The sequence below is a fragment of the Ostrinia nubilalis genome, chromosome 17 (assembly GCF_963855985.1).
Source record: "Ostrinia nubilalis chromosome 17, ilOstNubi1.1, whole genome shotgun sequence".
NCBI lineage: Eukaryota > Metazoa > Arthropoda > Insecta > Lepidoptera > Crambidae > Ostrinia > Ostrinia nubilalis.
In genome coordinates this window covers 11182258-11206325 of record NC_087104.1, presented here as the reverse complement: position 1 = coordinate 11206325, position 24068 = coordinate 11182258, and the positions used below count along the sequence as shown (strand labels likewise).

At 38.9% G+C, this 24068-nt stretch overlaps 2 protein-coding genes across 2 annotated transcripts in view; one reads left to right on the top strand and one right to left on the bottom strand.

The window, feature by feature from the left end:
* Positions 1-9925, top strand: part of LOC135080080 (transitional endoplasmic reticulum ATPase TER94) — a 43543-nt gene extending 33618 nt beyond the window's left edge. The window contains exons 13-15 of the mRNA XM_063974756.1: positions 2601-2738; positions 7413-7567; positions 8323-9925. Coding sequence (XP_063830826.1) covers positions 2601-2738; positions 7413-7567; positions 8323-8422 — 393 coding nt within the window. The 3' untranslated portion in view covers positions 8423-9925. The remainder of the gene's footprint in view (positions 1-2600; positions 2739-7412; positions 7568-8322) is intronic.
* A 5323-nt stretch (positions 9926-15248) lies between these two features.
* LOC135080077 (uncharacterized) lies at positions 15249-23343 on the bottom strand. Its single transcript, XM_063974754.1, has 6 exons — positions 22972-23343; positions 22621-22744; positions 22106-22392; positions 21706-21881; positions 16710-16842; positions 15249-16045 (listed from the first exon to the last, which is right to left on the bottom strand). The coding sequence occupies exons 1-6, from the start codon at positions 23092-23094 to the stop codon at positions 15329-15331; spliced, it is 1560 nt and encodes a 519-aa protein (XP_063830824.1). The 5' UTR covers positions 23095-23343; the 3' UTR covers positions 15249-15328.
* Positions 23344-24068: the final 725 nt, after the last annotated feature.

Below are 24068 nucleotides of genomic sequence, written 5' to 3'. Positions count from 1 at the left end.
CTCAACACACATTCTAAGCTAAATTGTGTTACGAGTGGGTTTACTACAATATTCAAGCTGTGGGGTTCTTATCCGCACTTTAGGCTATCTTGGCTTCGAGTTACGGAGCCGATCAAATACAAACAAACAATTAAATATTTCCTTTTTATATTATTAGTATAATTTTAGATAAACATACCTCGTTCAACTGGATTTGACTTCTTTGGAATGCAATATGAATGATCATAAAGAACTGTAACAAAGTATAGATATAATTAATAATTGAAATTATACATTATTTATTGATAAGCATACAACACATGTTTGTGGTTACAAAGAAAGAACCTTGTTAAATTGCATTCGGTTGGTTTGTTTTGGAAACCAAAGAAAATTAATTAAGACATCTAAATAATTCAGAAAAATTGATAGATAGTAAAATAAATTTTAAAAAAATAATTGAAGTCATCATCATACCTGTCTTGAGGTTTTCTTTATTGGAGTCTTTTACATGAAGAGGAAACTCTGTCAAAACTTCATCTGGCAAGATGGGATTGCTCAATTCCAGTGTTGGAATAGCTGAGTTCTTCAGCCGAGTTCCTTTGGCATTGAAGGATTCAGGAGTGAAGTGCCCACCACAAACAAACTTCAGTTGGTGTAACTTTTCAATAGGTACATATGCTAAGTCTTCTATGCCAGCATTTTTAACCCACATTCGACAACTGAAATAAGAAATACCTATTAGAAAAGAAAAAGAATAACAAACTGAAATTTATTCATCAACTAATTTCTTTTAGTATTGTTATGCAATTCATTTACAGAGTACGAAACAAAATACTGAAATTAAAAATTGGTTATGGTTATTTACTGTATGATTAAAAATATTAATCCCAGCCTTTAAGTTTACACAATCAGTAAAATTATCTTGTAATAAATGAGTGTTATTAGAAACTTACCGGTCAGAATCCAGAGGAAACCTACTCAAAAGTAAGGGTGATCCACCACGACTTCGCCTCTTATTACAAATAACGCACTTCTTGTTGTTTCTACTCTCCATTATCAGTAGAAGCCTAAAATGAAATAGGTATTAATTAAACAAAGCCTATAATTTCTCTCCAACCAGTGTCAATGCCCTGGTTCATGCATTTACCAGTTTTGAAAGTACATTTACATTTTCATCACATAGGGTTGTTTTTAATGAATAATAGATCTAATATTTCAAGTAAGTAGATAACATACCCATTAAACAGAAAAGTAAATAAGAGTTTAAACTTCTGTAGAAGTTGAAACACAGCTTATTTAAAAGAGTCTCTATCTCACAAAAAACATAACACTGAACAGCAAACTTTATCACGCCCGATACGGAGGAACTTAATCAACTCAACGTAAACGACAGAAAAGTTTATTTACAGTAATATTGCACCAAATCTGAGAAAATAACTTCACACGAATCAATTCGCCGGTTAAAAACTCAAACTCAATTGACAGACATTTTTTTTCATTTGTCAAACTAACAATTCTACCAACATAAGGAGACTAACAATTATTTTTAGTATGGTGGTATTGATCCGCGGGTTCCCCTGCTATAGTGAAATCAATCCAAAATGCACTTTATTGCTTAAGGGATAAGGTTGTATATCAATTGCTACATATAGAGACTAGTTTTTGTATGAGAAGTGTCTACCCACTGATAATCACCACCAGCAGGCCTATCTCTCAGAAATATACAGTCCACTCCATCGCCTTTTAAAAAAATGTTTGGGATACGTTACTGCCTAGCTCGCATAAATATTTATAACTTTGTACATTTTAAAGCCTGTAAACTTTTGAAAAAGAGGCTGACAATAGTGACTTGAGTTTCTTACGCTGCTTCTTCTCAGCACTGGCCCATTTATTGTCCTGAAGCAGTGGTAGGGTTAATACTGGGACGTGTAAAAGTGCTTTTTTTAAGCCTATTTACAGAAATAAATCTAAAATCAAGTGGCAGTAGGCGGGGCACATAGCTCGAAGAGCTGATGGCCGCTGGGGCAGGAAAGTTCTTGAGTGGCGACCACGAGCTGGAAGACGTAGCGTGGGCAGGCCTCCCACTAGGTGGACCGACGATCTGGTGAAGGTCGCGGGAGGTACCTGGATGCAAGCGGCGCAGGACCGGTCTTTGTGGAAATCCTTGGGGGAGGCCTTTGTCCAGCAGTGGACGTCATTTGGCTGAGACGACGAACGAGCCTTAAGAGGGTCCATTTTACATCGACACAGTTATCCTGCGACCGGGCCGCTATTTGTTTGATCGCCAAAGATTTGAAGATGCCACGTTTTATTAAACACTGCTGTGGCTTATGTAGCTGAAATTGAATAAAGAGTCTGCCATGCATAGAACTTCAAATCGCCAAGATAACATCTTTGGACGATGGCACAAGAAGTGATTTTGCAATAGAAGTATGACTTTTACAGTCTGAAACTTCGAACACACATTTGTTTATAACCGGGGCTTCTCGCTGTAGGTTTTGTTGTAGAAGTAGGTATACTGTTTTCCATTTTATCTACTGATTAACTGTAACTACAGATTCTGCGTCCTATTAGCTTTTGCAACTCAATATACAAATTCTTTTTTGTTTTTCCATGCTTAGGTGACGCAGGGCTTCAGCGGCGCCGACCTGACGGAGATCTGCCAGCGCGCCTGCAAGCTGGCCATCCGTCAGGCCATCGAGGCCGAGATCACGCGCGAGCGCAGCCGCCAGCAGCAGCCCGCCGCCGCCGTCATGGACGTACGTAGTGACGTATTTATACCTTAGTTCTTTAGAAATTTCCCTAAATGTAAACAAATATGGCCAACTGACATTGATGAATTTTTAGTCTATGTCAGTTGATCTACTAGTGATGCGACAAAATCTCTCGTTAATCGCAATTCTGTAAATGTCATTTACGGACTGCAACAGACGATGATTAGATTTTTAAAGATCAATTGATATTGAGATCAGTAATGTGATCGTCAAAATAGTATCTTCTTAATCAAAGAAAATTTATTTTCCCTTTTTTATTTGTTTAGGAAATATAATTTAAATTATACTGTGGGTCTAGACAAAGTGCACAATAAAATCGTAAACCAGTCGAAAAGTGGTCGATAGGCCTTTTTTATGTGACACTCGTCTGTATAATAAAGCTGAATTCAAAGACTTCTTCGCAAAGTGTGTTGTTGCATTCAATGAAGAAAAAATACATTTTTAAATATATCCTCGTTTATATTTTATTTTAAATTAATATTATCAAAGTAATTGGTAATTGAAATAATTGAATACTTGAAATAAAATCGATAAAATTTACAGATTATCTATGAATATTGTCTATGACTTACAGATTTTCCAGAGATAGGACCGAAATTTAAACGTCAAATGTCGATTTGACATTTTAACATGAAGCACAAATTTTCACCATCCAAATATTTTGTTAAAATATTTGTTTTCAATGTTAGATTTCATATTTGTTTCATCATGAGAATAGGAGGAGTTGGTTTCATGAGCTTAAGAAAACGTGAGTATTATAGTGTAATTTTGTGCACAAGTGTTTGTTTACATCGATGGAAATTTCTAAAGAATTTAGGATTATACACGCGCATGCATAATTATACAACCCGCTCGAGTTAACTACACACCTGTGGCCTAATTCACGTATTTTGACAGTCAAGATCTCGCTGACGTTCAGAAGTCGGACCATTGAAAAACAGTTCTAAATCCGTATTCATAAGGTTCATTTTGATATAACGATTACTAGATAGGATCGCAACTCAGTGTTTTGTTGTCGATGAAGTTTTGTTACGTGAATAAGGCTACTGGCCGTGACGTCACATCGACCCTCTGGTATAGGGAATGCAGAATCGGTTCTGGTTTGAGGAACCGGGTTTTTCGGGTCTGGTGGTCATAAGAACCGGGAGCCCCGGTTTTTTCGGTTCTTTCGGTTCCAAAAAAACAATATTTTGATTATGTTTTTTTTTTATTGAAATAACACTTCTTTGAATAGACTAGGAATAATCAACAAACATGATTTACAATATTTTTCTATTTTTACTAAATTCTACTCCCAAAAATAAAAAAAAGTAAAATAATTCGTTTTCAATTGAGGTACCACAATCAGTCTTTTTCATCCAACTTATCGATATATTTGACTATTTATACAGTGTGAGTCACGTTAAAGTGTACATATGAAAATAGATGAAACTAGACCTATTTTTATCGACAAAAAAGAGGTCAAAAATTTTTTGATTTTTTTAAAAAATTTTATAGATTTTTTTTTCTTCCAATTACTTATTGTAAAGAAAACGTAATAACTTTTAAACTAAGCGGTATATCCTGATAAAATAAAAACAGTAATAATGCTAAATAACAGGTGATACTAAAAAAATACATAAAATACACAAAAAAGGCCTACAAATAATAAAAAATGATACTTTTTGAAAAAAAATTGCTTTTAAATTCGTGTTTTTTTGGTTATTTGATAAATTTCTCCAAAAAATGCCCCTATAACCGGTGGTTTTTATTACTTTGTATTATTCTCTATTGTATTACCTTCGTAAAACCAAAAATCACATGTCTCTATCCCTATCACAACGTTTGCAATGATCGTTTGAACTAAGCCTCTCCGGGCGCGCCATTCAACGCTTCGTTAACAACGAAACTGAAAATGGCTCTAGATTTGTAATTTTGATAAAGACAAGTTAGATTTCAAATGAAAACAAAAGATTTCGAAGTAAAATAAGCATTTTAGTTAAAATTAAAAATTTCTCCTAACCTATAGCGGAGAATAATGTTGTGGCAAGCCTTTGTTCAAATGATCATTGCAAACGTTGTGATAGGTATAGAGACATGTGATTTTTGGTTTTACGAAGGTAATACAATAGAGAATAATACAAAGTAATAAAAACCACCGGTTATAGGGGCATTTTTTGGAGAAATTTATCAAATAACCAAAAAAAAACACGAATTTAAAAGCATTTTTTTTTTTCAAAAAGTATCATTTTTTATTATTTGTTGGCCTTTTTTGTGTATTTTATGTATTTTTTTAGTATCGCCTGTTATTTAGCATTATTGCTGTTTTTATTTTATCAGGATATACCGCTTAGTTTCAAAGTTATTACGTTTTCTTTACAATAAGTAATTGGAAGAACAAAAATTCTATAAAAAATTTAAAAAAAATCCCAAAAAATTTTTGACCTCTTTTTTGTCGATAAAAATAGGTCTAGTTTCATCTATTTTCATATGTGCACTTTAACGTGACTCACACTGTATATTGACTGTCAGATGCAAAGCAAATAAAGGAGAAGGAGTGTTACCAACTCTCACACAAAAATATCATCATCATCATCATTTAATTTTAAACCATAGGATAGGACGTCCACTGCTAAACATAAACCTCCCCCAATGCTTTTCATGTTGATCGATTGGTAGCGGCCTGCGTCCAGCGCTTCCCTGCTACCGTTATGATGTCGTCGGTCCACCTTGTGGGTGGACGTTCCACGCTGCGTTTTCCGGTACGCGGCCTCCATTCCAGGACCTTCCTGCCCCATCGGCCGTCAGTTCTGCGTCCGCGTCGGGCTATGTCCGCTGAATCCGCTGACATAGAAATGAGGAGATCCGTAAATGAACTAAAGTCGCTATTTTAGTTCATTTACGGATCTCCTCATTTCTGATTCGATCTCGTAAAGAAACACCGAGCATAGCCCTCTCCATAGCACGCTGTGCAACTTTGAGCTTCTGTATAAGGCCTATAGTGAGAGGCCACGTTTCCGAGCCATAAGTCATCACTGGTAACACACATTGGTTGTAGACTTTCGTCCTCAGGCACTGAGGTATTTTGGATGAAAAGATGTTGCGTAGTTACCCGAACGCTGCCTAGCCGAGTTGGATTCGACGATTGACTCCCTTTTCGAAATTGGACCTACCTAGCTGGATCGTCAACAATCTCGAGGATTGAGCTCCCAACCGAAACTGGGTAGGGCGCAACATGGACATTGGACATAAGCTTTGTTTTGTCCATATTCATCCTCAGGCCTACCTGTTAGGAAACTCGATTAAGGTCTTTGAGCATTGTGCCAAGATCTTACAACGATTCTGCCATGACCACAATCAGTATCGTGGGCAAACCGAAGGTGAGTGATGTACTCGCCATTAATGTTTATGCCGAATCCTTTCCATTCAAGGAGTTTGAAAGCGTCTTCCAATGCAGTGGTGAACAGTTTAGGAGATATAACATCTCCCTGCCTAACGCCTCACTGCAGAGGAATCGTCATATCTCATAAAAAAAACAAAATACAAAACCAATAAGTAGGTAATCTTTATTAGTAGCTAATCTGATATCTTTAGGTTCTCTATACGTTCGCAATGTTCTTGTTACGACTCATGCCTAATACCTATAACTGATTTTTAGATAAATATGCAAAACCCGAAAGTACCGAAAGAACCGGGTTTTGAATTTTTAAAACCCGGTTCTTAAGCTGGCCCAAAAATCCGGGTTTTCCCGGTTCTTTCGGTTCCGGGATTACCCGGGTACAAACCCTACTCTGGTACAAACCGGGCGAACAGGCGAGGTGCACAGTTAACTCGACTGGGTTACACGCACATAAATGAAAACATACAAGAAGCAGTCTTTATTCTATTTTAAATAAGCTTGTACTTATGAACGTCTAAAAAATAATAAAAAGAAGTATCTAGACATTTTGGGGCTTTTACATATTATCTTTTGGACTTGCCCCCGGGACAAACATGTGCACGTCACATAAACCGTTCCAGCTATGACACTACTATCGATACTGTATTTCATTCCCGATTTTTGCCACGTTAGACAACCATATAAAATATGACATTTACATGAGAGTACGACTATCAACGACGACGATCTGGTCAAGGTCGCGGGAGGTGCCTGGATGCGAGCGGCGCAGAATCGGTCTTTGTGGAAATCCTTGGGAGAGGCATTTGTCCAGCAGTGGACGTCTTTCGGCTGAAACGAACGAACGACTACCAATACTGGGTTATTTAGATTAAATTTTTGCCACTTGACGTTTTAGATTCTTTAATAAATTACCATAAAGTGTTGTAGAACTACCCATTCATAAATTCAAAACACTCATATTAAAAGTACCTTAATGAAAAAGGGCTACTATAAAGTCGATGATTATTTAAAAGATAAAAATGTTTGGGATGTGTAACTGCATAGCTCGCATTTATAACTATGTATTTTTAAAGCGTGTAAACTTTTGAAAAAGAGGCTGACAATAGTGTCTGACTTTCTTGCGCTGCTTCTTCTCAGCACTGGCCCATTTATTGTCCTGAAGCAGTGGTAGGGTTAATACTGGGACATGTAAAAGTACTTTTTTAAAGCCTACTTACAGAAATAAATGAGTTTTATGAGTTTTTATGAGAAACGTTTGACTATAGTTATTAATCCCGCAGATGGACGAAGAGGACCCGGTGCCGGAGATCAGCCGCGCGCACTTCGAGGAGGCCATGAAGTTCGCGCGCCGCTCCGTGTCCGACAACGACATCCGCAAGTACGAGATGTTCGCGCAGACGCTGCAGCAGAGCCGCGGCTTCGGGACCAACTTCAGGTGGGTCACACACACGATAGGGCCGAGTGTGAGTTTACATCAAACGTCCTCACTAGTGAGCCTGAGCGCGTTAATACAATGAAAATTTTAGTTTCCGCTAGGAGCGCTGTACAATCCATCATATATTTAATGTAATTTTTTTACGCGCTCACTAGTTAGAACGTTTAATGTAAACTCACGCTAAACCCTCTTCTAAATAGAATGTGCAACGATAAATAAGCCTACACACGTCTCACTGCAGGCTATACCACCCTAATAAAAAAGTTACACAAGCATTGACTTGAACAGTTATTTAAAATTATATTTCCATACTAAATGGCACTTTAAACAAGTGTTCACATGCGTGTTACTACGACTTTACCCCAACTGTGAAGTGGCCCAAGCCATACACCACCACTGGCTGTAGTAACCAAGTCCTATTTTTAAAATGGTACTCAGATATAATCAAAGCGCCTTTGCCTCTTAGTTTCTGACTAGGCTTAACGACAAACACCATAGGATATTAGCAGAGATCAAATTTATCTGTCATTGAGTTACAAGCAGATTAGACAGCAGGGTGTGTGACAGGCAGAGCAATGTAAAAATCGAATGCGAGCGTATTTCACTACTAAAATTTGCGCTCACTTGTTGACGTCACTGACTAGTGCCCTTACTCTACAGTGGCGTTATCATTGAAAGTGCAAATGCGATAGTCCTACCACTTACCGCTTACCGTACCATTCTCAATGCTTACTAAACCTGTTCTTTCGCTTCAGATTCCCGACGAGCGGCGGCGCGGCAGGCGGCACGGGCACGTCGGGCGGCGACCAGCCCACGTTCCAAGAGGAGGGCGGCGACGACGACCTCTACAGCTAAGCGCCGACACGAGGCCGCCGTCCCGACACCGCACCACCGTCCCGCGCGTGCCCCACTATTTAAAGTCCGGTCGCCTTGCACGTAGAATTTCGTCCAATGACCCCAAGCTACCCATCCTTATCGCTCGCTATTATATTGCTGTCGCGACTGTGCGACGGGCGGGCGCAGTGAGTGCTAGCACGATTCGGGTCATTCTTGGGGTCATTGTACGAAATTCTACGTGCTCGGCGACCGGACTTTAGATCGTTTCATCCACGAAGACTCGCCCCACCATTGATTGCTAATGTTTGAGTGTTATCAGTACACGCTAAATCATCCATGAGTGCACACGCTACAATAATGACGCTCGGATTGCTCGGATCTAAAATTGGTGGGGCCCGTCTTCGTGGATGAAACGATCTATACCCGCCTCTCTCGCACATCCCGAGATGCTGGCATCAGACAGAGACGGGTAGAGCGGAAAACGCGCCGCGGAGAACTAAACTTACGGCTGGCGGGATAAAAGAACAGAATCACAATTATACAGCCCTGCTATAATTTTGAGTCGTATAATTTTGGGATAATGTACGATCGGTGGGAATACCTGTTTTGTTCTCTCTTATGTGGCTGGCCTTATGTGTAGCGGGGTTGTATTCGAGCCGATAATTTACATTTGTTATATTATGGACTCGGATCTAAAATTCTACTATGATATTTGATAGGTTTAAATATTAGTAAACACGAGTAAGCACTATTTCGATCTGTTCGCGCCAGCTTGGACTTATACCAAAACAGATACCAGTATTACTTCGACCCCGCATTTACCAGGGTACCCGGAATGTGTGTTTTTGACGCTGTACTTTTACTATCGCGTTTGCGTTTAGATCGAGCGGATGATGAAAGACAAAAGAAAGTGCCGACTTTCAGCTATCAGCTGCGGTCCAAAATTAATCTCAAGCATAAAAACGTAAGCGCGATAGTAATCGTTCAGTACTGTGATAAGTTTGCATTCGGGGCACACTCGGCCACACACAGGCGTCGGCGGCGGCAGCGGTGCCCGGTGTCAAGTTCTAGGACTGACATTACTAATTAAGAATTTAATCGGTTTAGTATCCGAATGGGTGTAACGGAGTCGGGTCTCACGATGTCGCTAGGTTCACGTGTCTAATACAATCTCTTATATAATTATAAAATATGTAATGTTTGTACGCGCAAGTAAAACTGCGCAGATATTCTGGGTAAATTTTACACCGAATGTAATAAATGTATTTATTTTGTATTTCAATACATAGATTCGACAGCATTTGTTTTCCGATTCGCTTACATTTAGTTGTAATCAAATAATGTTTGTGAATGTATCGCCCGCCCGGCGGGATGTAAGATCATAATGATATAGAGTAATTGTTAACTGTATTTGCCAGATCCTGTGCGTAAGCGACGCTCGGCGTCGATGCGTTTGCGCATCTTCGTCGACATTACACAATCGCAGTGATTTTTAATAAAAAAAAGTTTTATAGACTAAAATTGTGTTTCATTTATATGCCTAAATCTTCCATTAACTTTTTTGATTTTATTAGGCAACAACATTAAGAAATAGGTACACAGTTTCAGTAAATTGGCCTTTTACACATCCAAACATACATATTTCTTCTTATTAAGCAATAACTCTCACTACACTGCAACCCTTGTGGGCTAGTGCTAAAAAGAAACAGCGCAAGCAAGAAACTGAATCATTGTCAGCTTAAAAATATGTGATTAGGTTCGACACATTTGTTTCCTCCCAAAAATAATATTTTATGGGAAGAGGAAGCTGCTCCCTATTCGGTTATGCTCATGTGTTGAAGAGTGATGTATGTACCTAGCTGTACTACACACCTTACTTATCCGGATACTTTAAATATTATCACAATATGAAGACTGTTGTTTTATCCGATAAGCACGCGATGCTATCGTAGTCCTTTATTCGGTTAAGGACAGATTCTGTTTAGGACAGATTAGGTTTACGACAGATTCTCTTTATGACAGATTCGTTTTATGACGGATTTTGTACAGTCAAGAATAAAATGTTTTTTTAACCAACGCAACGTCTCATGAATAGAGTTAACCAATTCGTTTCATGTTGATAGATGACGTTTCACGGCATGAATATTTACAAATGTCAAAAACAGTAGTTTGTCCAGCGCTTTTTTTTATTTACTACTTGCTTTCCGCCCGCGGCCTCGCGCGCGTGTACTACATATTTTACGGAACCCATTTTTTTCCCAAAATAATATTTAGCCTATGTTACTCGTGAATAATGTAGCTTTCGAATGGTGAAAGAATTTTTAAAAACGGTCCAGTAGTTTTTGAGCCTATTCATTACAACCAAACAAACAAAGTTTTCCTCTTTATAATATTAGTGTAGATATTTTGACGTTCATAAGTGCCACCTGTGGTCTAAATTGAATTAAATATTTTTTATTTTGATTTTGCTGTAGATTTTGAGCAGTGACGATAGATGGCGCTAAATACGTTAGCTGCGATCGGAGGATCGAAAAAAAACCGAATATACTTATAAAAGATTTAATTAGAAATTAGAAAATTACATGAAATACTTATAATTAAAACAAGATGAGACCTAATCGAAGTATGATTATGGAATGATAAAATAATGAACTACAGTTTTTAGGAAAATGTCGATTGACGTCACTTTCACTAATTGCACTTCGGACCATTGCACTAATGTAGGGCAGCAAGTCAGCGATCTTCATACTGGGCGACAGCGTAATTCGCTTATTAGACGTCTTATTTATTTATTGAAATTCATTTGTCACAAAATCCGTTCAGTAGTTTTTGCGTGAAAGAGTAGCAAACATTCAGACAATCATGACATCCAGACATCCAAACTTTCGCCTTTATAATATTAGTAGAAAGTAGGATTATATTATAATCTACATCTACACTAATGTTATAAAGAGGAAAGATTTAATTGTTTGCATTGAATAAGCTTCAAAGCTACTGGACCGATTTGAAAAAATATTTCAAACTATTGTGCAAAGTATACTTTGTTTTTTGTTTTAAACTAGTTAGCTAAATAAACTTTTTTTTAAATAATCTGTCTTTTGAATTATGTACTCAATTGTATTTCTGTCTTAAAACGAATCTGTCATAAAGAGAATCTGTCGTAAACCGAATCTGTCCTAAACAGAATCTGTCCTAAACCGAATAAGCCATCGTAGTGACTACATAATGGCCCGTAATACTTCGAAAAAGACTGAATTTCATTAGAAGCACTTCCTCTTAAATATGTGTAGGGTAGGTACAGTCAGCGCCGAAAAGTTGATATAACATCCATAGACGTTCGCGAACTTATTGGCTACTTTGGGTGTCACGAACTAATTGACTCTGACTGTACTAAAAGTTTGTAGAGATTAAAATAGTAATATTGATTTAATAATTTTTATTTTACCTTAGGTTCCAATTATCTGTAGTATCTCGGGCAAGGAAGCTTATTTTTGTTTTTAAAAGACTGCGTCCAGTTGCTGACTTCCAATGTCTTAAAGTTGTCTACTATGCACTGGCCCAATCTATTTTATCTTATTGTATAAGTTCTTGGGGTGGAGCGGCAAAGACTCACTTGTTGAGGTTGGAAAGAGCACAAAGAGCTATTTTGAAGGTCTTAGCTGGAAAACCTGTTCGATTTCCTACATCTGAGGTATATTCCATCTGTAAAGTCTTGACTATACGGCAACTCTTTGTTCTTGCGGTCGTCCTCCGTAAGCACTCCCAGCTTCAATTTGACCCTACTATTATGGCACTTCGTCGTCAATATCATGTCTGCATAATTGAACCACGTCGGACTACACTAGCGAGTAGCCATTTTTATCATATAAGCTCCATGCTGTATAATAAACTAAATAAAAAAATAAATATTTACCCTCTGCCTTCCTACAAATGCAAACTCAAATGTATCGAATTATTATGCTCTTTATCATACGAAGAAACCGAAACACTTATCAAGCAATCGTTCTAATTTTCAGACCCACACACACACACACACACATTCACTACACTCCACACTCACTACACTCTACACCCACTACACTAACACTCACTAAACTTCACTAGTTCCTAGTAGATTTTTAGTCTTTTTTTGTAAAAAATTTATTTATTGTTAATTTTTTTGCTTTTTTCTTAATTTGGATGTACTTTATAAAATTATGTAAGTATTGTTTCTTGGAGGAGGGCGTTGATCCCTGCGACACAGTTTTATACTTCTGCAGGGGTCATCGTTTTTTCATTGTATTATGTACCCTTGTACTACTATACGAAAATAAATAAATTATTATAATTATTATTATTATTATTTTAATCGTCAAAGTCGCATCCTGTCTTTTTGAATATTTCTTCTAGATGTGGCTAAGCGGCCATCAAATTCCTCAGTGAGTGTGCCCGATGCGTCGCAAAAGAGCTTGTTTGCCTTTCCAAGTGGCTAGCAGTAACGGATCCATCAACAAAATGGAAGTCGCCAGGCCTAGCAAAGATTTCTTTGAACAGCCGGTCAATTTCTTCGTCTGAGAAGCAAGTGCACAACAAATCAAACTCTTGGTCGGAGTACTGCGTGCTCACTTCCTTAGTTCTCGAAGGAATCCTGACAAGTTCCGGCGGAGAACGCCTGCCTTGAGCTTTTTTGACCAACTTTTTCAAAGCCGCGACGGAGCAGGGCTCATAGTGGGGCAAGTCTGGAGGGTAAAATCTAGACACATTCCTCATGTACGCTGGTAAATGTTCCCGTATATTCTTTTTTGCTCTTCCGGCGCAGTTGCATTTCTTCGGCTCCATGTAATCGATGTAACTCTCCACTTTAGGCTCTCGTTCGTGAATCAACTCGGCACTTCTCGTATCTAACTTGTTGCCGGATGGAATCAAACGCAAAGGCGGCTCCTCCACAGGCTCAAGGCGTACGACTGAAGGAATCTTCTCCGCTTCTAGCCGACTACAGAAGCAATGAGGTATCTTGCATATGCAGCACTGGGTTTGCACTTGTTTTATATTCGGATGTTCCTTTTGCAAGATTTGCATCAAAGAACTTTCCATTTTTAACTCCAGCAACTGCTGCGAATGCGTAAAAGTCACAGGTATGTTATAAGTGTAGTCGTGGTCGTCTAGAAAATCAACGTCTTCTCCGCGACGCCCATGAATGTACTGCTTAATTTTATCAGAGAACACCTCAAAGTTATCACAAGCAGCGTAAATACACCTTTTGTTGACGACTATAACGGGGAGTTGAGAAGCGCTGGACGTGCAGTGCTTCGGACATAGATCTTGATTTAAATGTGGCTTGTATCCTTTGTCGCAAAAGAGAAAGAAAGGATGCGGTCTAGGAACTGGAGTGTGGAACAAGTTTTCTTCTGTGATAAAAATGCTTTCAGCACTAGGATTCTCCATTGCTTCGTTGAGCTGCAACAACATTAATTTTTCCATGTTCATAAAGAACTCTGCGTGTTCTGGCAAAGAGTTCAGACAATATGATACAAACATTTGGAATTTCTTCACCACTTCGCAAATTTTCTTTTGCCATATTTTGTTGAATTCTTTACGCTTCTTCTCTTTCTCCTTTGCGAGTCGGATTTCAAAATCTTTCATAGCAATCTTTTCCTTCAAAACTTTAGCTTGTTTTTCGTGTTTATGTTTAGAAAGCGCTATTTCTTTTTCACACTCCTCTCGCTCTTTCAGCGCTACGTATACTTGACAGGCCAAGTTTTGGCATTCAAATAGGTTTCTCAGTTTCTCTATGGCTGTATGTTTTTCCACTTGAATATCATGCAGTTGTGCACCCATTTGGCTGCGCGTTTGTTCCACGTTTCGTATGAATTTTTGTTTCAATCTAGATTTTTCTACGTTAAGTTTCTCGGTGTATCTATCGTATAACATAGTCGCTTGTTCTTTCAAAAGGGTTTTGTAATGTTCATCCATTTTTTGAAACGTTTCTTCTCTTATTCTCTTTATTTCTTCACTAGTGGCATCAAAGAGAAGGCTTTCTACTTTGGCAATGGACGTTGTGTACAGAGTGGTGAACTCGCGGAAAGCGCTTTGGATTTTTTCTGTGTTTCGTCTTGCTGCTTCCCTGGAGGTATCTTCCCACTGCTGCCGGCAGCTAGCTTCGATGGTTCTTTTCCAGTTTATGTCGCTTTCCAGAAGCACTTGGGCCTTTTCTTCGTCCATGCATTTGTGATGATGTGCAACAATTTTCTCGCCGAAGTAATCGATTCCATTGAAGCCTAGTTTTGTTAGGTGTTCTTTTTTCATGGGCTTGAGAGAAATCTTGCCTTCTAGTAGCTCCTGAGGAGGGATGTACCAATCGCTGCCTCCTCCTTTCATGGGTGGCTCAAGACCAGCCAGCACTTTGAGCTTAGGGATCATGGACTTGAAGTAAACGTTTGCCAGCGGCGGAGACATCTTTTTTATCATCACGCTTTGTGTCGGCACTTGTTCCTGCTTGAGGTAGCATTCTCGTTGGTAATAGTTATCGCTCAATCGAAACATGAGACTTTATTTACAAAAATTAACAAAATAAAACATGTCAAAAACAAACCATCAGTTTGAGATGTTGATGTTTTGGTTGATGTTACATTTTGACGTAGATATTAGAAACTTCAAAGAGTATGTAATTATTAAGTTTTATAAACTTTTTGGTACATAACAAGAACTCATGATAGAGAGGGCCCTTTTTATCCAACTTCAAAAAGGAGGAGCTTTTCAATTCGGTTGCTATTTTTGAAGAAGGAATCTGAACAAAGTTAAAAGTTCCAAAATGATAACAACTGATCACTAATCCTATCTGGGTAAAAGGAAAACAACATGAAAGTTCAAAGTAAAAATAACAATTTATTTTTACAAAAATTATAAATACTATTTTCGCTTACAGATTAATTAATTTCCTTTGCGCTAAGTGACTTCTCCCACGGCCATTTGCTGCAGTAGGGTCATGACGTGGCAGAATCGTTCCTTGATCTCTGTTACGGAGCGGTGAGGAAGCAACTCTCTCACTCTTTCGAAGACTTGCTCAGTGTCGGCTTCGCCTTTTAGCACTTGCAACATAGTTTTGTCCTCCTCCCGCGTCCAGCTATTAGTCTTTACTTCTGTCCTAACCTCTGTGCACACTGGTTCCGCACAACTATTGCTTTTAATTACTGCTTTGATTTCTGTACACACTGGGTCAATTTTAGGCTGCTTTGGTTTCGAGCCCTCGTCCTTTTTCTGGCAAGTTGAATTTTTGCTGTCTTTTCTCTCTCTCTTCTGCGTGTCTTGTTTCGCGTCGTCCTTTTTCTCTTTATTTTTCTTGTTTTGCTGTTTGTTTTTCACCGTTTTCGGGCTATTCAGAACGTTTGTGACGATGTCTTTAACTTTTGTGTTATCGTTAACGTCTTTCGCGTTTTTGGTTGGGGATTTGAGTTGTTTTTTGGGTTTTTTCGGGGGTACTTTAGAGTTTCTGGTACGTTTGGGCGATGCCCTTTCGTCGTCGGATTCTGGAGGCGAGAGGTGGCACTGGGCAGGGGCTAGACGTCGGGCGTGCACCCGGTAAGGTTCCTTGCTGTATGGAAACTCGACGTTAGCTGACCTGAGTAGTCTGCCGTGCTGAAGAAATACTCGGCCGTGGAGATACTGAAAGGAAAAAATTGGAACTATTAAAGAACTGATACTCACCTTCCAGCAGCATGCCTCGTCGATCGTGGCATTAATAGCGCTTATATCTTCCGTTATGTTAAAAAGTAACACGATTGTCTCTAGCAAGTTTTCGTTCAAAAAATCTGTCCATAACCACTTTCTCCAAATGTTATCATCTTCATGAATGGTTTCTGTTTTAACTTATCGTCATCCATCATTATATCTATCATCTTAGTATGTATTTATTTATTATATATTTTATATATTATTTATGTATGTGTATATGTAGCATATTTGTTTTGCCGTCGCTTTGTTTTATTTAATTATTTTTTTTGTTATACCGCCAAACTAATTTTTCTGCATAACCCAAAGGTAAACTGAATGAGAATGCCTTTTGGCATTAAGTTCGCCTAATGTTAATATTTTTGGCATTGAAGTATAAATAAATAAATAAATTGTGTTTCTTAGCATGCTAGAGAGAGCTCTTCATCATTATGCACAACCACGTGCTAATGATGCTTATACAATAGACCTGTGCAAGACTTGAACCAGAACTTGCTCAATTTAATCAGGACCGAAAAATTGGAAAATGGTATAAATAAATCAGAAAGAAATAAATAACATGCACATAAAAATAAACATCCAAATTGTTTTTTCTTACCATTGTGTCTAGTCCTTCAGTGGCTTCAATTTTCTTCTTCGCGTCAGTCTCTTCTTGGAACTCCAAGGTCTCATATCGAACGCTTTCCGATAACAACGACTCGGGGATCGCATCCACTCCTGTGTCGTATGCGCTGTAACAATAGTCTCATGTAAACAGCTAACTCTAGTAATTAGTTTGTGAAAAATTACTTTAATATCACGTTTTTAATCATGGGAGTTGACTGAATGTCTAACTTAATGAGCCTGGCAGTTGACGCTTCTGATAGCCCAATCGGATCGACTGCTAGACAACTCGCCCGATGCCAATCATGATCTTCTAAAAAGAAGAATGTTTCCATATCATTTTACTTTTCAGAAGACCACGATTGAATCTGGTTGATTCATCCAAGAAACGACAATCCTAATCTACTTTATAGACGTCTTGGGCAGAAGTCGTGCGGTCGTTCTTTTAGAGAAATGGAAATTTAAAAATACTTCGAGGTGCACGCATTTGGTAAAAAGGCGCAAGCCCCAAGGTGTGAGGTAGCTGATTGTGAAACTGACAGACGATTGCTGAGAACTGGGAGCTAGAGCGAAGTGTGTGCGATTGAATTCGCGTCAGGTTTTTTGGCATACAGTATAGTAGTCCGAAAATGCTATTTTGGCAAGACGAGAGATTGTCTTCCTTTTATAAAAATAGAACCAAGTAAGAGGGTGCGCAATAGGCTCATGGAGAAAGCCTGGCACTAGGTTTGTAAACACGCGGCTGTATGCCGCTACTGTACTACTGTACACCGATTTCGGGGTTAGCAGAAGGCCCCCCCCCCCCCCAGTTTTTAGTATGGGTCTCGCCTTTTGGGAGAGGAGGATACTTAGAATAAGTGATATACATTAGTCAAATATGCTCCATCAGATGAAGCAACACTGAGGGCTGGGCAAGGCACATTGGTCGACTTAACTGCGCACCCGGCAGCCGTGACGTCACATCGAAACTGGGGCGAACGGGGCGAACGAAGGGAGATATGCGGGTGAGTGGGAGGGATCCACACAATGTCGGTGTTTCTGATACAATCAAAGGGGAATGAAGGGGGAGTTCTGTAAGTAATGGTGTAATATTAAGGCCAATGTGGGGTACGTAGGTGTAGTGTTATAAGTGAGAACGCGATAATAAAGTCTATTTCACTTTGATCACCTGGATTTGAAAGTGCAGTCCTGTTGTCTCCCCTGCTTGGCCCCCCTGGGGGAGCCAACAGGATTTCGAAATCCTGTTGTCCCCCCTGGCTAAGGGAGACAACAGGACTAGATTTTTAATCAATGATTTGAGGACTGTTGTCCCCCCTGGCAAAAATGATTTAAAAGCCATAAATTTTTATAACATTTAAGAAGGATTGGAGTACCTGAATAAATGCCAAATTGCTAAACTGAATACCTAAACGTATGTCAAATAATAATATAATTAACATTTGAATATCGAAAAAAATATAAGTTCTTGGTACCGGTACTATTTTAGACTATTTCAAAATCTGCTTTACTTGCTTTTAACAGATCGTTTTGATTTATCCCTACTAAATAATATTATAAATGCGAAAGTAACTTTATCTGTCTGTTTGAATACGAATTCACGCCTAAACCATTGAACCGATTTTGATACTTAAGTAGATAGTTTTGAGTCCTGGGAAAAGTCATTGGATAGTTTTTATCCCCGTTTTTGAAACAGTGATGCGCTCTATATTTTTTCTGTGACAGACAAAATTTTACACGCACAAAGCCGTAGGCAAAAGCTAAGTAGGTACCTCTATTATGCTATTCTCATGTATAAAAAATATTATCTACTGTAAAGTTTATCAGAAGTAGTGTAAGTAAAAATCCGTTTAGTAGTTTTTATGTGAAAGAGTATCTAACATCCATACCTACTCACAAACTTCCGCTTTTACTTACAACATTAGTAGGTAGGATCACAGAATAATAATAAGTACTGTAGGATGCTAAAACTGAATAATTTTGAATTAATCATAATATTCAACAAATTACTTGCTCAGTGACAGTGATTCAACTAGCGGCCGACCGCGATTTCGTCATATTATTTTCTATCCTTTAATAAATAAATTCCGTTCTTAGTGGATGTCTACACTCTATAAGGAACCTACCTGCCAAATTTCAAGTTGGTAGGTGTTAGTTAATACCGGCCGGCACCAATACCTATCAAAATTGTAATTATTACCTACTTGACAAACGTTTAGGTATTCAGTTTGGCAATTTGGCATTCAGTCAAATACCTACTTCAGTTTTTCTGGTATAAAAATGTATGGCTTTTAAATAATTTTTCTCAGGGGGGACAACAGTCCTCAAATCATTGATTAAAAATCTAGTCCTGTTGTCTCCCCTAGCCAGGGGGGACAACAGGATTTCGAAATCCTGTTGGCTCCCCTAGGGGGGCCAAGCAGGGGGGACAACAGGACTGCACCGATTTGAAGCATGTTTCTTCCCTTCTTGAACAAATAATGTTATTTTGCACGTTCGCCATAATGCTTGACGTCATTAGTATGATACCTAAGTTGCATGCGACTAGCACAACGAGTCGCGCGAGACTGATATCCGACGCGATGCGTGATTGCGTCGAGTTTGTCCCGTCGACCCGTATGCTACCCGTATCATACTTAAATCGCAAGCAAGTCGACCCGTGGACGAAAAGCCTTAGGTTTTTTTTTTATGCTAGACAAGGCAGGTATTTGACCGCAATCGCACCTGGTGTTAAGTGAGATGCAGTCTAGGATGGTACATATCTGCCCTGTAAGTGGCTATTCACTCTCGCCTTGAAAACGCCCGGATTATAGTGTTCAGGAAATACAGCAGCAGGCAGCGAATTCCAGTCCCTAGCTGTTCGCATTATAAAGGAGTCGTCGAAACGCTTAGTGCGAGCTGGTGGAATGTCGACAATGTAGGGATGGTACGCTAGCCTGCGTCTGGTTCCCCGGTGATGGAAAGGGGCTGGTAGAATTAAGTTATATAATTCCTTCGCACATTCTCCGAAGTGTAGCCTGTAGAAAACCGTTAGAGAAGCAACTTTACGGCGGTGGTCAAGTTCCTGGAGCGACGCTTCAACAAGGGTCGGGCTGTCGATTAGTCTCCTGGCACGCCTTTCCACCGAATCCAAAGCAGCCAAATATTTCTTGGCAGAGCCGTCCCAGAGGTGGCAGCAGTATTCCATGCAAGGTCGGATCTGTGCTTTATATAACTGCAGCCTTTGCTTATTGGAGAAGTACTGCCTTGCCCTCGAGAGGATACCAAGTTTTTTGGCAGCAGTTTTCGCTATGGATTCGATGTACTCGCCAAAGTTCAACTTGCTGGACATTTCGATACCCAAAAGTTGGAGTCGCTCGGTGATTTTAACAGGCACACCTCGGAATGTTGGAGCCAGACGAAATGGACTTCGTTTGGCGGAGAACAGACACGCCTGTGTTTTGGACGCGTTAAATTGGACCAGATTGGCATCGCCCCAATCAGAGACATCCTGAAGGGCCAAATTTAAGCGTTCGATAAGGGACTCACGACAAGACTCGACCTCACGCCTGCTGGCTTTTGCGCTGGAAAGATATTTGGCTGTCACTGTTGTGTCATCTGCATACCCAAAGGTACCGGGTTTGAGCAGATCATTGATGTGCAGTAGAAACAGTGTTGCAGACAGCATCGATCCTTGAGGGACGCCAGCGTCAATAGGTTGCTGACTAGAAGTGTAGCCCTCAAGGACTACTCTTATTGATCGTCCCACAAGGAAATCGGAGATCCATTTGCATAAGCCAGCAGGGATTCCAAAAGATGGAAGCTTGTTTATTAGGCTGCCGTGCCAGACTCTGTCAAACGCCTTTGATACGTCCAGTGAAACGGCAAGGGCTTCTCCGTGTTTCTCAATGGCCTCGCTCCATAAGTGTGTGGCATACACGAGAAGATCGCCTGTAGAACGACCATACCGAAACCCATACTGACGGTCGCTAAGTAGGTCATTTTCTTCAAGGTATGACAGGAGTCGGCCATTGAGGACACGTTCCATTATCTTGCAGAGTATGGACGTAACAGAGATGGGTCTATAATTTGTTGGGTCAGCACGACTGCCCTTTTTAGGTACGGGCTGTACGTTTGCAAGCTTCCATGATCTAGGGACTAGTCCAGTCTCAAGTGAGAGTCGATACAGGCGTGTCAGAATAGGAGACAACTCCGGCGCACAGTTACGCAGGACTATTGCTGGAATTCCGTCGGGTCCACTGGCTTTATTTATGTCAAGAGAACGCAAGACATTTAAAACCTCTCTCTGCCGTATGCGGACCTCACGCATGGTGGTAGAGGCAGGTGGTAATGAGGGTGGTATTTTGCCTGCAACGTCAAGACGCGAGTTATCAGCGAACAGGGTGGCAAAAAGGTTCGCTTTTTCCTCAGCAGAGTGAGCCAGTGAGCCATCAGGTTTCAGCAGTGGTGGCAGGCTGGGGCGACAGAAGTTGGATTGGATGGCCTTGGCAAGGGACCAAAACGCTTTATAGGCTTTCTTCAGGTTGCGAGTTTCAGGTGACCTTAGGTGTCCTTTGATCACCTGGGTGATCAAATCCATAGGTGATCAAAGTATACTTCTTATCCGTTGATTGGACCGATAATAACGCGTCGCGTCGTCGTCGTGCCACATCTAGCAGAATGAAACATGGTATTGTCTGCCATGGATTGGATATAATAAAAGATTCCTCTAAAAAATTGCTTAAAGTACAGCTAGTATGTGGTTCTATTCTGTTGTGATTTATGTTGAAAATAGGCCTGCACAGATTTGATGGACCAAGGCAACCAACCCTAGACACAACAAAACAAACTGATATCAATTTAAAAAAAACTATATCTTTACAAATACAGCTACTTAAGATCTAGATTTAGCTCTGAAAAATTCGCATAAGACATAGTAAATAAAATATTCATGTATTCTTTCCTTGTATTATGCATGAAAGATACAAGGTAAAATGTATTTTTAAAAGATTTACCTGTCTGGAGGCCGCTCATCAGGGAACAAGGATTTGAACATCTCACTCAGCCGGGGATTGGACCTCAAATGGGGCAGAACCCGTGACTTCATCACCTCACTGCTGCCGCTGTTGATGCCGGCAGTAATAGCCCGTAATATCTTCCTCAGGACAGTTGGCTTGCGATAAAACACACTCTGAAATTTTAGGTTATGGGAAATGTAGGTCATGGTTTAGTCTAGGTCAAGATTTACAAAAATAACTGATTCTCTGATGCCAGATCTGTGTATTAGTAACTAGGCATCATATACATCAAATGAATAGCAGAAAATTGTTATTTAGTTCTTAAAATTGTCCTTATTTGTTCATCAGAGAAAGTATTACAAGATTACAAATAGTGCAATTTAAACAGCACACTTACATGTAAAAGTTCTATAAAGCTGGTCATCTGGACCAACATGAAATGGTCCATAAATCTACCCACACTGGCAGCTTGGCCTGGCTTCAAAAACAAAAGAAAATCTTCAAGAATATCCGAGTGCTCACCACCGAACAATTGCTCAATTCTCTTGTAAAGTTCCACCGGAGTCTCTTTGTTTGGATCAAACGTTTTCAATATATTTTGGAACTGGATAAATTTGTTGTTAGGCACCGATGGATTGGAAGAAAACCGTGATTGTACTTTAGAGTAATAAGACTTAACTAAAGCTGAAATGAAAGGAGCTAGGTTAATTGTAATTTAATTTAGTCATAACATTGAAACATTCTCAAAATAGAATTATAAAATTGTTAAGAAAATTGGGGTGGTATCTAAAACAAAAAACAATCTAATAGACAACAAACATTTCTAATGTTTGGCAAGGATGTAGTGTATTTTTATACTGATAAATTAATCAACAAGATGTCATGAACTTGTTGCTTGATTCCAATACTTACCTGTTTCTAAAGCATTGTTATCAAATTTAGGCGGATCCTCTTTTTTCTTCACACTAGTCTTGGGTTTCGTCTCTTTCGGAGCAGTTTTGACAGGCTCTACAACCAAAACTTTCTGAGGAGGAGGCTGAAATTTGACACTTAATTTTATCACTGTATTTACGGCTGTTAAAAAATGGCGACTCTCTACGTTATGATTACGGAAAATGTAAAATTAGCAGCATTATTTAAACGTAATTGCTAGTAACCTAAGGATAATCGTGTTAATTAAATTAGGAATTATCTATTTTCAAAACAAAACAAATGATATCCGATTAGAATTACGTAGAAATCACACAAATTCTTTCGTCTCACCTCGGGTTGAATCGCAGGTTTTATAAATGTATTTGGATTAAAAAAGCTCGTGCTTGGTTCAATTTTATTCCCAAACGCATCCTGACTTTCCCGGGTGAACAATATTGGCATAGAAGGCAGCATCTGGTAAAATTTAGGTGCTCTCCTCAAGCTCCGTAACACTGAGATTTCTCCACTTTGGAGTGGAATGGTTTTCACATAGTATTAAAACAATAATAGAAGCACTAATAAAATATAACTTTTACACTATAAAATAGACAAAACTAAAAACTATTTCACATACAAAAACATTTTTGTTTGTATTTACGCAAACAATACAAGCCATCGAAAGAATGGAAACATTTTTGACAGACGGAAGGAAGAAGAGTCGAATGAACAGGCGGGCGCTGGGACACCGTTTCATTTCAAGCTGTTTAAAAAAATTAAAACTTTTTAAACAAATTAATTTAAAGGTGCTTTTTATGTTAATTAAGTTTCTGATAATATTATGAAATAAACAAATTCTTACAAACCGATGCCAAATTAATATAACCATTTGAAATATCAGTCAAGTTAACTTGTGTGTAGGCGCGCCGTTTTTGAAAAGTTTTTCTAATAAGTACTGTGTTATTAAAATATAACACTGTGTAATGTTATGTACCTGCATTCGTTTTTCTATTTAGTTAAGATTACAAATGGTACTTGATGAAACGTTCTGGGCGTTATTCAAAATAACTTTCTTTCGCTTTGGATTTACATTAGCCAAAGGATTTAGATGCTGCATTTGCAAGGAGAAAATAATTTACCGAATGGTCGCTAGCTTGGATAATAGAATGGAAAGGATTCTCAGCTCATCTTTAGGTTATTTTATTAGGTATTAGGTGCCTACCTAAAATAGGTACATACCTATTCTCCCTAAAATTTGTTCACTGTTTTTTGTACGTAGGTACCTACTACCTACTAAGTTTACTGTAGCGCAATGGTGTTAACTTTACATGAAAACTTAAGTAAGTTATTAAATCTGAAATATGTCTATTTATTTAATCATACAAATAATAACTTATTAACCTAGAAACCTAGAATCAATAATGGATATCGTACCTACTTAATAACGCTTT